The sequence below is a fragment of the Helianthus annuus genome, chromosome 7 (assembly GCF_002127325.2).
Source record: "Helianthus annuus cultivar XRQ/B chromosome 7, HanXRQr2.0-SUNRISE, whole genome shotgun sequence".
Taxonomy (NCBI): domain Eukaryota; kingdom Viridiplantae; phylum Streptophyta; class Magnoliopsida; order Asterales; family Asteraceae; genus Helianthus; species Helianthus annuus.
This window is the reverse complement of record NC_035439.2, coordinates 48,118,507-48,130,032: the sequence shown is the minus strand read 5'-3', so window position 1 is coordinate 48,130,032 and position 11,526 is coordinate 48,118,507. Positions and strand designations below refer to the sequence as shown.

The following is an 11,526-nucleotide window of genomic DNA, read 5'->3' as shown; positions in this document are numbered from 1 at the left end:
ACTGCTGAAGACAAACTCTGTTGCTCTATCTACTGCTGTTTCCTAAGTGCTGCTGAAGATTCAAGCACTGCCCTCTCAAAGACTGATCACCTTTGAAGAAAGCACTGAAGACTCAACATCTGTGCTAAGGCTACAACAGTGGAACGTGAAGTAGTAGTTTTCCTTTTGTTTTGTATGTTAGTGAATATCAGATGTTACATAACAGTAGTTTGTATAGGACAATATTTGTAGTTTGTTAGGTCGTTAGATGTCACTATCATGGTGACGTCAGCTGAAGTATATCAGTAGTTTGGTTTGCCTATAAGTATGACAGTACTCTGTACTGTTACACTTGATCGTTTTGAGTGAGTTCTTCTCCTCAATTCATCCTTTCATCTTGTGCAACCAACTCTGGTGTATCAGGCTGAGGGGGAGTTTAGATTGTAAGCTTTTACTGTAATCATTTGCTTTGTATTTCAATCATTTGACTCAATGAAAAGCAATTGTTTATCAATCTATACTTTCCTTTGTTTGTGTTTACTTTGTTTGCAACTCATTTCCGCTGCACTTATTAGTTTTATGCAAACAAACACGAATCATGACAGCCTCAGATCCTAACACGCCCCGACCACCTTAATACTTTAGTTTAAACAAAATTATAAAGGGATGGATTGGTTTTATTGAGTAAATAAGTTACAAGAGATAAATATAAGAGTAAACTGTCATTTTGGTCCTTGAGGTTTGGTCACTTCTGCCACTTCAGTCCAAAAGTCAAACCTTTTGCATCTGTGTCCCTGTGGTTTCAGTTTTATTGCCATTTTAGTCCAAAAGTGAAATTAGATCATATTTATTTTATAAAATTCTTCTATTTGGCCTTTTCCTCTGGGGTAAAATGGTCATTTTATTTTTATATTTATTTAAAGTTTTTATTAAAGGGACTATTAGGTTCGAGTTTTGGACCAAATTAAAAAATTTATATGTTTTTAAACAAAAAACTGTAACACATGGTATCTTCTTCATGGATTTTGGCTGTTTATCAAGATTGCATAAAAAATAGATGGGTAGTCAAAAAAAAGTTCACAAAAAAGTCAAAATTGAAATGAAAAGCTAAATCTTCAAGACTGTATGGAAAAAGTTATGTGTATTCAAGAAAGTTGACAAAAAATCAAAATTAAACTTAAAAGTTAAATCTTTAACCAAATATTAGTAACAACAATTAGTTATTTCGAAGAAAAATAAAAACCCCATTAAAACGATCTTTTAAATCCCTGATTTTTGGTTATTTAATCATCAAGATTGCATGAAAACAGGGTATTCAATAAAGTTGACCTAAAGTCAAAATTGAAACAAAAACCTAAATCTTTATTCAAAAACTAATAACAATCACTCAATCAGTTTTTTAAAACAAACCCAAAAACCCCATAAGAAAATAGACATCAAAATTAAAAAAAATAACAAACAAAACCCCCAAAAATCAATAGGGTCTACATATTCACACACCCAACTCCCTATTTCCACACCTTTCAAGACGCCTCGTATAGACCTATACGAAGCGTATTACCTTTTTTCAATTTCCAAGAGAATCTCTGATTATGTCATATTTTGTCTTATTTGCCTCGTATATGCCTCGTATAGGCCTATACTGGGCGTCTAGGCGTAAAAAGACCATTTAACCCCTGATTTAGGCCTATACTGGGGGTAAATTGGTCTTTTTTGCCTCTCATATATATAGGCCTATATGAGGCGTATGTATATAATTCAAATTACCATTTTACCCCTGAGTTAGGCCTATACTGGGGGCAAAACAGGGCTATAATTGTCTTTTGGACACCAGTATACGCCCAGTATAGCCCTATACTGGGCTTCTATTTTTTTTTCTCTTTTTAAATATTTAAAAAGAGAAAACAAAAAAAATAAAAATAGACGCCCAATATAGGGCTATACTAGGCCTATACGAGGGGTCCAAAAGACCATTATAACCATGTTTTGCCCCCAGTATAGGCCTAATTCAGGGGTATAATGGTCTTTTGGTCCACATAGACGCCCAGTATAGCCCTATACTGGGCGTCTATTTGTATATTTTTTTTGTTCTCTTTTTAAATATCAATAACACTAATATTAACTATAAAAAACTCATATTAATATCAATAACACTAATATTAATTATAAAAAACTCATATTAATTATAATAACACTAATATTAATTATACAATGCCTATACGAGACTTATACTACACTATACGATACGATACAACACGATAGGCCTATACAAGACCTATACGAGACTTATACTACACTATACGATATGATACGATACGATACGATGCGATACAACACGATACTATAGGATACGATACTACATCCATAGGCCCATACAATGCCTATACGAGACCTATACGAGACTTATACTACACTATACTATACGATACGATACGATACGAGACTATATGATAAGATACAACACTCGTATAGGCATGTAGGTGTAGTATAGGTCTCGTATAGGACTATAGGTGTGGTTTAGGTCCCGTATAGGCATATACAAGACCTATATGGGACCTATACGAGACTTATACTATACACTGTACGATACAATACGATACCATACTATACGATACAATACGATACTATCGTATCAAATAGTGTAGTATAGGTCCCTTATAGGTCTTGTATAGGCCTATCGACATATACGGGTGTTGTATCTTATCATATAGTCTCGTATCGTATCGTATAGTATAGTGTAGTATAAGTCTCGTATAGGCATTGTATGGGCCTATGGATGTAGTATCGTATCCTATAGTATCATGTTGTATCGCATCGTAGTATCGTATAGTGTAGTATAAGTCTCGTATAGGTCTTGTATAGGCCTATCGTGTCGTATTGTATCGTATCGTATAGTATTGTATCCAATAGTATCACTTGTATCGCATCGTATCGTATAGTGTAGTATAAGTCACTTATTGGTCTTGTATAAGCCTATCGTGTTGTATCGTATCGTATAGTGTAGTATAAGTCTAGTATAGGTCTCGTATAGGCATCGTATAATTAATATTAGTGTTATTATAATTAATATGAGTTTCTTATAATTAATATTAGTGTTATTGATATTAATATGAGTTTTTTATAGTTAATATTAGTGTTATTGATATTTAAAAAGAGAAAACAAAAAAAATAAAAATAGACGCCCAGTATAGGGCTATACTGGGCGTCTATGTGGATCAAAAGACCATTATACCCCTGAATTAGGCCTATACTGGGGCAAAACAGGTTTATAATGGTCTTTTGGACCCCTCGTATAGGCCCAATATAGCCCTATACCTGGCGACTATTTTTATTTTTATTTTTTTGTTTTCTTTTTTTAATATTTAAAAAGAGAAAACAAAAAAATGAAAATAGACGCCCAGTATAGGGCTATACTAGGGCTATACGAGGGGTCCAAAAGACCATCATATAGCCCTGTTTTGCCCCCAGTATAGGCCTAATTCAGGGCTATAATGGTGTTTTGGACACCAGTATACGCCCAGTATAGGGCTATACTGGGCCTATACGAGGGGTCCAAAAGACCATTATAACCCTGTTTTGCCCCCCAGTATAGGCCTAATTCAGGGGTATAATGGTGTTTTGGTCCACATAGACGCCCAGTATAGGGCTATACTGGGCGTCTATTTTTATTTTTATTTTTTTGTTTTCTCTTTTTAAATATCAATAACACTAATATTAACTATAAAAAACTCATATTAATATCAATAACACTAATATTAATTATAAAAAACTCATATTAATTATAATAACACTAATATTAGTTATACGATGCCTATACGAGACCTATATTATACTATACGATACGATACAACACGATAGGCTTATACAAGACCTATACGAGACTTATACTACACTATACTATACGATACGATGCGATACAACACGATACGATACGATACGATACTACATCCATAGGCCCATACAATGCCTATACGAGACCTATACGAGATTTATACTACACTACATGATACGATAGTATCGTATGGTATTGTATCGTATTGTATCGTATAGTATGGTATCGTATTGTATTGTATAGTGTATAGTATAAGTCTCGTATAGGTCCCATATAGGTAGGTCTATACGAGACCTATACGAGACTTATACTACACTATACGATACAATACAATACAATACGATACGAAACTATAGGATATGATACAACGCCCGTATACGTCGATAGGCCTATACAAGACCTATAAGGGACCTATACGAGACCTATACTACATTTTATGTTAAAAACAAAGTAATATTTCTACGATTGAATATTTTTAAAGGTCGATCTTGAAAACGGTAAAATATTTTTATAAAAAAAATAAAACTTTTCTTAAAAAACAATTCAAATTACCCCACCAAAACACCCATTTTTTTACTCATAAAAACATCACCCTCCAAAAACAATCAAATTACCTTACCAAAACATCCATTTTTCAACTCAAAAAAACACCAACGATGGGTCCTAATATTAATTATTTAAAATAAAAAACTTGTTTTCGTATAAAAGTTTGCTAAAACGATTAATATTATATAAAATGTTAAAAAAAACCCTTATATACGCCTAGTATAGCCCTATACGAGGCATATAAGGGGCAAAGGGTCATATATGAGACCTATACGAGGGGCCCTATACGCCCAGTATAGGCCTATACGAGGCATATTGAAGCAGTCAAACCAGAAGTGACATGAGTCAGACACTGACTTTGATGTAACTCTATACGCCTCGTATAGGCCTATACGAGGCAAAGGGTGTCTAAATAGGCAGATAGGGTGTGTGAATAGGTTGAGCCAATCAATAATCAGAAAGGTGTTGTACCACACGCATACCAACTTGTACTTTTTCTTGCTCTGAAAACAACGAACATGCTTCGTCAATGTCGTTTCTTGTCAATCAACCCAAAAAATCCCATTCCTCAACCGATCAAAAAGCAGAAATTTTTACCAAAAAAAAAACCATTTCTTGAAATGAAAACCGCTCGGGTAAAATTCATCAAAACACAAAAAGTATGTATCACTTGTGTGTATACGGACATACACATATCGATAAAGATTTCAAAAGGGTATTCAGAATTACAAAGATCGAAGAGTTTAACCAGCAAACACAGCGCAATCAGTTCACGGGATAATATTAACAATAAACGCTTACCGGATGTTTTGGTTTACTTGATCATCAAAGGGTTTTTGGGGTTTTTAGATCTATGAATAAGAGAAAGTGAGAGAGTGGTTGAAGTATTAAAAGTGAGATTTGTGAAGGGGTGATTAGAGTGGTTGCAGGTTTTTGTTTAAAAACATATATTTTTTTTTTATTTTGATCTAAAACTTGAACCTATTTACACAAATAGTAAAAGCTTTAAATAAAATAAAAATAAAATGACCATTTTACCCCTGAGGAATAGGACAAAATAAAAATAAAACTGAAGCCACAGGGACCCAAATGCAAAAGGTTTTGAATTTTGGACTAAAATGGCAAAAGTGACCAAACCTCAGGGGCCAAAATGGTAGTTTACTCCAAATAATGAGAGAGGAGGAGATTTTTTATAGAAAGTGTAGAGTGTAGTGAGGGTTAGGGTATAAATGAGAGGGTGGGAGGCGATCCTTTGTAATTTTAAAATTTTTGAACGAAAAATTGAAAATTTTATACTTTTAACCGAAACACTGGGGGGGGGGGAGGGGGGGGGAGTGCACCCCTGGGTATCAACTAAGCTACACCCCTAGGGCGGTGTTCCCGATCGGGGACTCGCTCCACCCCAGCTCCCCGATCAAAATGCCGATCCCACACCCCACCGTCTTCCTTCGAGAATTGAGGAGAGAATTTAGCACACTACGTCGATGTTATATGGATAAAGGGTTTGCAATCAACGATATAAATCCAATGGTCATCGTTTATTTTGTTTGATTGGTCATGAAGAACTTTAGTAAATTATCAATATTTCTCAAACACGTTTGTTGAAAGAAATCAATCCGCAGGTGTATAATGCTAAACCTTGGTAAATCAACAATTGTGAGGCCTCATAAATCATAATGGCTCAACATAATGTTACCAAACAGTCCCTTAATCTTGTTAAGCTTGTTATACCATTTGTGTAACTGAACTTGTTAAATTTAATTTTGCTAAACTTGTGGTGTCATATAAATCGCCTAGTAAATGACACGTAGGGGTGAGCAAAGAAAATAATAACCAACAAAATCGACCCAATTTAAGCGGACCGTAATTGATGGTTTGGTTTTGAGTTTTGAGATAACCGAAACCGAACTATATGATGCACTCAACTCTAATGACACGTTAAGTTAGATATGCCCCAAACGGGTTTAATGAGTATTGTATGTGTGTCGTGAACCACTGCCACATGAAAAGGACACAAGTAAACAAGACAAAACTCATTAGGAGGATGAGAAAGATACGTAAATGTATGTTTGTAAGAGATAATCTAGTCGTATTTTATTAGAGATTTGTAAACGATTAATATGAAAAACGGAAATAAAAGTTAGTTAGATAGAGAGTAGAAGGGGCAATCTTGACTCAAAGTCTTCCAAGTGGGTTGGTTTGGGTTGCTTTTAAAATTATATGGGTTGGTTTGGGTAAGATATTTTAACTAAATGGATCACAATGGGTCACTTGAAATTCCATCTTGTTATTTTCGGGTCAAAGCGGGTTGACAACATTAAAGAAATGGGTCGATGTGGGTCGGGATGAGTTTCGTACCGTTTCGAACCGTACCGTTTCGACGCGAGCCGTTTCGACGCGTACCGTTTCGACGCGTACCGTTTCGAACCGTACCGTTTCGACGCGAATCGTTTCGACCCGTACCGTTTCGATTAGCATGGAGATCGCTGGAAGAACCTTCTGCTTTGTTGTTGCTCCCTTCACTTGGCATCTGGTGAGAAGAGGCTACAGTTATCAGCACAGTACCAAAGTGAAGCAATACGAGTGGACCATAAGTCTTAGCCATGGATTGAAGGATACGGTGTATGCCCACGCCTAATTGGTGAAGGTTTCCTATTAATTGTATCCTTGGAGGAGATGGAGGTAGGTTTTATGGGATTTTTTTGGAAGAAGGTTTCATAACTTAAAAAACAAAATAAAATAAAAAAAAAACATTTTTTAACCAAGCCGACCCAACCTGACCTGAAACCTGTCCTGACCCGAACTCGTTCCGACCCGAACCAGTTCCAACCTGAACTCATTTTGACCCGAACCAAAACAACCCTTTTTTTAATTGACCTGAACCCGTTTTGATCCATGACCCGCCCCGTTCGCCAGGTCGAGAGAGATTAAGAAAAGTGGTTAATTTTGAAATTTAAATTTAGAGTGGAGTCTTCATGGCAAAGTAATCAATCACCCTTTATTTTACTTTACTTGCTCCTTATCATGAACACGACACATTCATTCTTGCCCTTTTTCGTGTGTCTGTCTGTGTCTTTATCAACTTGGCTTTTTAAGAGACCAATGCCTTCCTTTTAAAACTACCACTTTCCCCCCTAACCCTCCCTCCAGGCCTCCCTCCTCTACAATCTACATCTCTCTTCTACTACTACTACCATGGTCATGGCCAAAGCAGCTTCCTTCTTCTTCTCCCTCCTCTTTTTATGCAACGCAGCAGGTAACTTACTCTTACATTTCTCATATTATTTATGGTTTTAGCCTATTAAGTTACAGAATGTTATTAATATACACACAATCTTCCTATCCTCGGGATTTATTTACCCTTGGGTTTTGCAGTTACAAGTTCAGGCATTCCTCTTCCTCGTGCCAAAGGTTTTTGGGAGAAAAAACAGTTATTCCCTTGTATTCACCACCGAGCACTGACAGAACATGACTCTGTTAACCCAACGACGACAGCCTTACCCCCACCTCCAATAACAAATCCTCCCATTAGTACTGCACCAGCTGTCGTCACGGTGCCAGGTGCCAATCCTGTAAACCCTCCACCTGCCACCAACCCTGCTGTAAATGCTCCACCTGCCACCAACCCTGTAAACCCTCCACCTGTCAGCAACCCGCCACCTGCCACCAACCCTGTAAACCCACCAGTGCCGGTCACAGGAGGAAATGGCCGGTGGTGCATAGCAAAGAGTGGAGCATCACAGGCAGCATTACAGTCGGCTCTTGATTACGCGTGTGGGGTTGGGGGCGCTGATTGCGCCACCATTCAGCAGGGTTCCAGTTGTTATGAACCAGCCACCCTTGAGAATCACGCTTCATATGCTTTTAACAGTTATTACCAAAAGAACCCCGCCCCAACAAGCTGTGATTTTGGAGGTGCTGCTCTTGTAACCACCACCAATCCAAGTAACACTTCCTTCCTTCCTTCCTTCCTTCCTTCCTTCCTTCCTGTTGGGTGACTTTTGACTCCTTTTTTTTTTTTTTTAATATATTTGACCTGCTTGCTTTGCTTGAGAACGCCATGAGTCAAATCAGTGGCGGAGCTTGACCAAAAGTTTCGAGGGGGCGTAGTGTGACGGGACCCAAATTATTTTTCCTATCGTTATGATTCGGGTCGGGTCGGCTATCGATTCAGGTCAGGTCAAATAATAATAGTTCCAAATTCAACTAAAAAATTCCATTCATTCAAAGGGCCCGTTCTTACACATAAAAACTTGCGATTAAGTTTATTGTGTGGTGGGTAATCTAAGGTTAAACAAATAAGAGTTAAAATATATTTACAAAACTACCTATCACTTATATGCAAAGTCGTAACAAACTTTACTTTAATTTATATATTGTATAAATATTTAGGATATACAAAGTAGTACCAAACTTTACTTTAATTTATATATTGTATAAATATTTAGGATATACAAAGTGGTAACAAACTTTACTTTAATTTATATATTGTATAAATATTTAGGAAAAATAATTGGGAGAGACAATCCTATATAATTTATAAATTTTCCGGAAGAAAAATCGGAACATATACACTTCTAACCGAAACATTGGGGTGGGCGGGTGCACCCCCGGGCACCAACTAAGATTCGCCCCTGAGTCAAATTAGTTGTGTCCTTTAATTGCAACTTTATCTGGTTCAAATACAGGCACAGGCTCTTGTGTGTACCCATCATCATCGTCATCGTCACCACCACCTACAACACCAGCACCGGTTAATACTACGACATCTTTGCCTACGTCACCACCCACAACACAAGCACCGGTTAATACTACATCTTTGCCTACTGCACCACCTACAACATCATCATCATCATCTTCTGGGGCAGGGTAATGTTTGTTTGGAAAGATGAGCATTTTGGTAATTAAGTTATATATATATATAGAGAGAGAGAGGGGGGTGGTTGGGTTCTAGAGTGAACACTGTATATATATATATATTCTTGACTTGAGCTTGTTGTTAATACGTCCTTGTGTGGACAGGACACAATATCCACCACCACCACCAGGGTTTAGCTTAGGAAACCCTGATCCGACAGGACTAGGAGCTTATGGTGCAAGCCCTCCCTTGATGAACACGGCGGCATCTGTATCTAACAATCTGCGGCCCTTCATTGTTTCCCTTGTAACTGCAGTAGCATCCATCATCATGTTTGGTCTGTAGAGGAGGAGTTGCTTTCGTTCTTCCTTCCTTCAGTCAGCAAAACTGTTAAAGCTGCCGGATATATAGGGTAATTTTAGTCATTAGTTATATGAGCATGCAGCAGACGGTATGATGGGTTTGGTTGTATAATACAGAGCTTGTTTTTAGTAATTTAGGTTAGTGTGGGTAAACAAGTATATTGAGCAAGGGACATGAAACTCAATTTCTTTACAACTATGACTCTACTTTTCATATATAATTAAAGTATAGTTTCAGTCTCCTCTCCTTGGGTGTACACTAAGTTCTAATTTAAGGGTCCATGTTACTATTCACACAGAGCATGTGAAATCCCATAGAGGGCATTGTGTAAAATTTCCAACCCATTTAGTATAATTTCTTTTAGCTGACTTTCCGATTGATGTAGAAGACAATTATTTCATGTTAATGGGTTTTTGAAAATAATTATATGAGTAAACTACAGTTTCAGTCACTGTGGTTTACACTCAATCACAGGTTCAGCCCTCATTTGAAAAAATTCAACACTCCGGTCCCTCTAGTTGTCAATTGCTCTCAATCAAGTCTCTAGTCCAAACTTCTGTTAGTTGACTTGGCATTTATGTCCTTTTACTTTGAAAACGAAAGGCAATATGGTAATTTTGTATCTTATAAACCCCTTCTAACAAATATCATCCCCTGAAAGCTCCAGTTTGCACCTTTCAATCCTTCCATCTTCCACCAAGACCCCCACCATAGCCACCTTCAAACAACACCTCCACCACAGCCACCTTCAACCACCAACATCATTATCACCGGACCACCTCTACAACCTGCAACTAACCACAGCTAACGACCTCCGACACCATAAACATCCACCACCTACAATGATTTGTACTTTTGCAAACCCAAAAACATTTATCCATAATATTAAATATTTCTCTTGATTTGTTCTTGGAACATATGATCTGTGCTTCTTTTTTGTCCCCAACTGTTGCTCATTCAAACATAATAAGCAATTTGGTTCTTGAAATTCATTGAATGAATATCGAAGGAGTATTTTGTTCTCTTCATCTTCTTCATCATATCATCTTCATCTTCGTATCATGTTCATCTCCATCTTCATATCATCAAATTTAAGATGGAGAAATGAGTAAAGGCATCACAAAATCTTACCGATTGTAAAGAAATGAAGGAGTTTAGAAGATAGCCGGTGATGATTGATTCCGGCAAGTCTCTGATTGGACGTCTAATTTCGGCAACAATCAATTGAAAGTGAATTAAGGCTGATAAGGGTTTTGGATGTCGACTGGGTATAAGTACAGATTCGCACCAACATACACAAAACTGGAATGAATCACCAAGATTCGTGCAAAGAAGAACAAGTTCCGATTGAGTTTTTTATTAATATTAGCGAGATATAGGTTGCCAAAAATGCGTTTTATTTCCAGTATGATGTTGAAGATTAATTCGTGAACATTTGGAAATAAGGTGAGCAGATTTGGTTTATTCTTAAGCTATAGGGTGTGGGGGTCATCATTGGAACATGATTTGCCACCTACGAATATGAATGGAATGCTACACCACCCCTTTGATTGATCCACCATGGTTTGCATGGATTAATCCATGGCAACCATGGTCCTTCTTTCCATTTTTCAACAAATTATTTCCTTTTTCTTTAGACAAAGATAAATTAAAATAAATAAGGGGCTAGTGGTTTGAGTCATGACCACACCCTTAGGGTAGTGGTTTTGGATGGTGAATTAGAGGTGGGTTACATGACACCAACATGGAGGGTCATGGTGGTCATGAGGGTCATGACCACACCCTATAACCTTAGACGTCATCGGAATATCTGGGTGACGCTGGAGTTTCCAAATCGGAGAACTGACATGAATGCTTGGGCGGCTTTTTAGATTAAAGATGTTTGGGGTCTTGGTCATACTAGATGTTTCGATCGGGGGCGGACCCAAGCCCAACCCAAGGTGGGCGG

General features: G+C 37.3%; 1 protein-coding gene across 2 annotated transcripts; it reads left to right on the top strand.

Annotated features, from left to right (window-relative positions):
- Positions 1-7,421: 7,421 nt before the first annotated feature.
- Positions 7,422-11,049, top strand: LOC110909977 (carbohydrate-binding X8 domain-containing protein). 2 transcript variants are annotated; one of them, XM_022154700.2, is made up of 4 exons: positions 7,422-7,613; positions 7,733-8,302; positions 9,046-9,226; positions 9,380-11,049. In XM_022154700.2, the coding sequence occupies exons 1-4, from the start codon at positions 7,553-7,555 to the stop codon at positions 9,558-9,560; spliced, it is 993 nt and encodes a 330-aa protein (XP_022010392.1). In that variant the 5' UTR covers positions 7,422-7,552; the 3' UTR covers positions 9,561-11,049. The 2 variants fall into 2 exon arrangements, with proteins under 2 accessions (XP_022010392.1, XP_022010398.1); XM_022154706.2 differs by having other exon boundaries at positions 7,428-7,613; positions 9,046-9,257; positions 9,380-9,519.
- Positions 11,050-11,526: the final 477 nt, after the last annotated feature.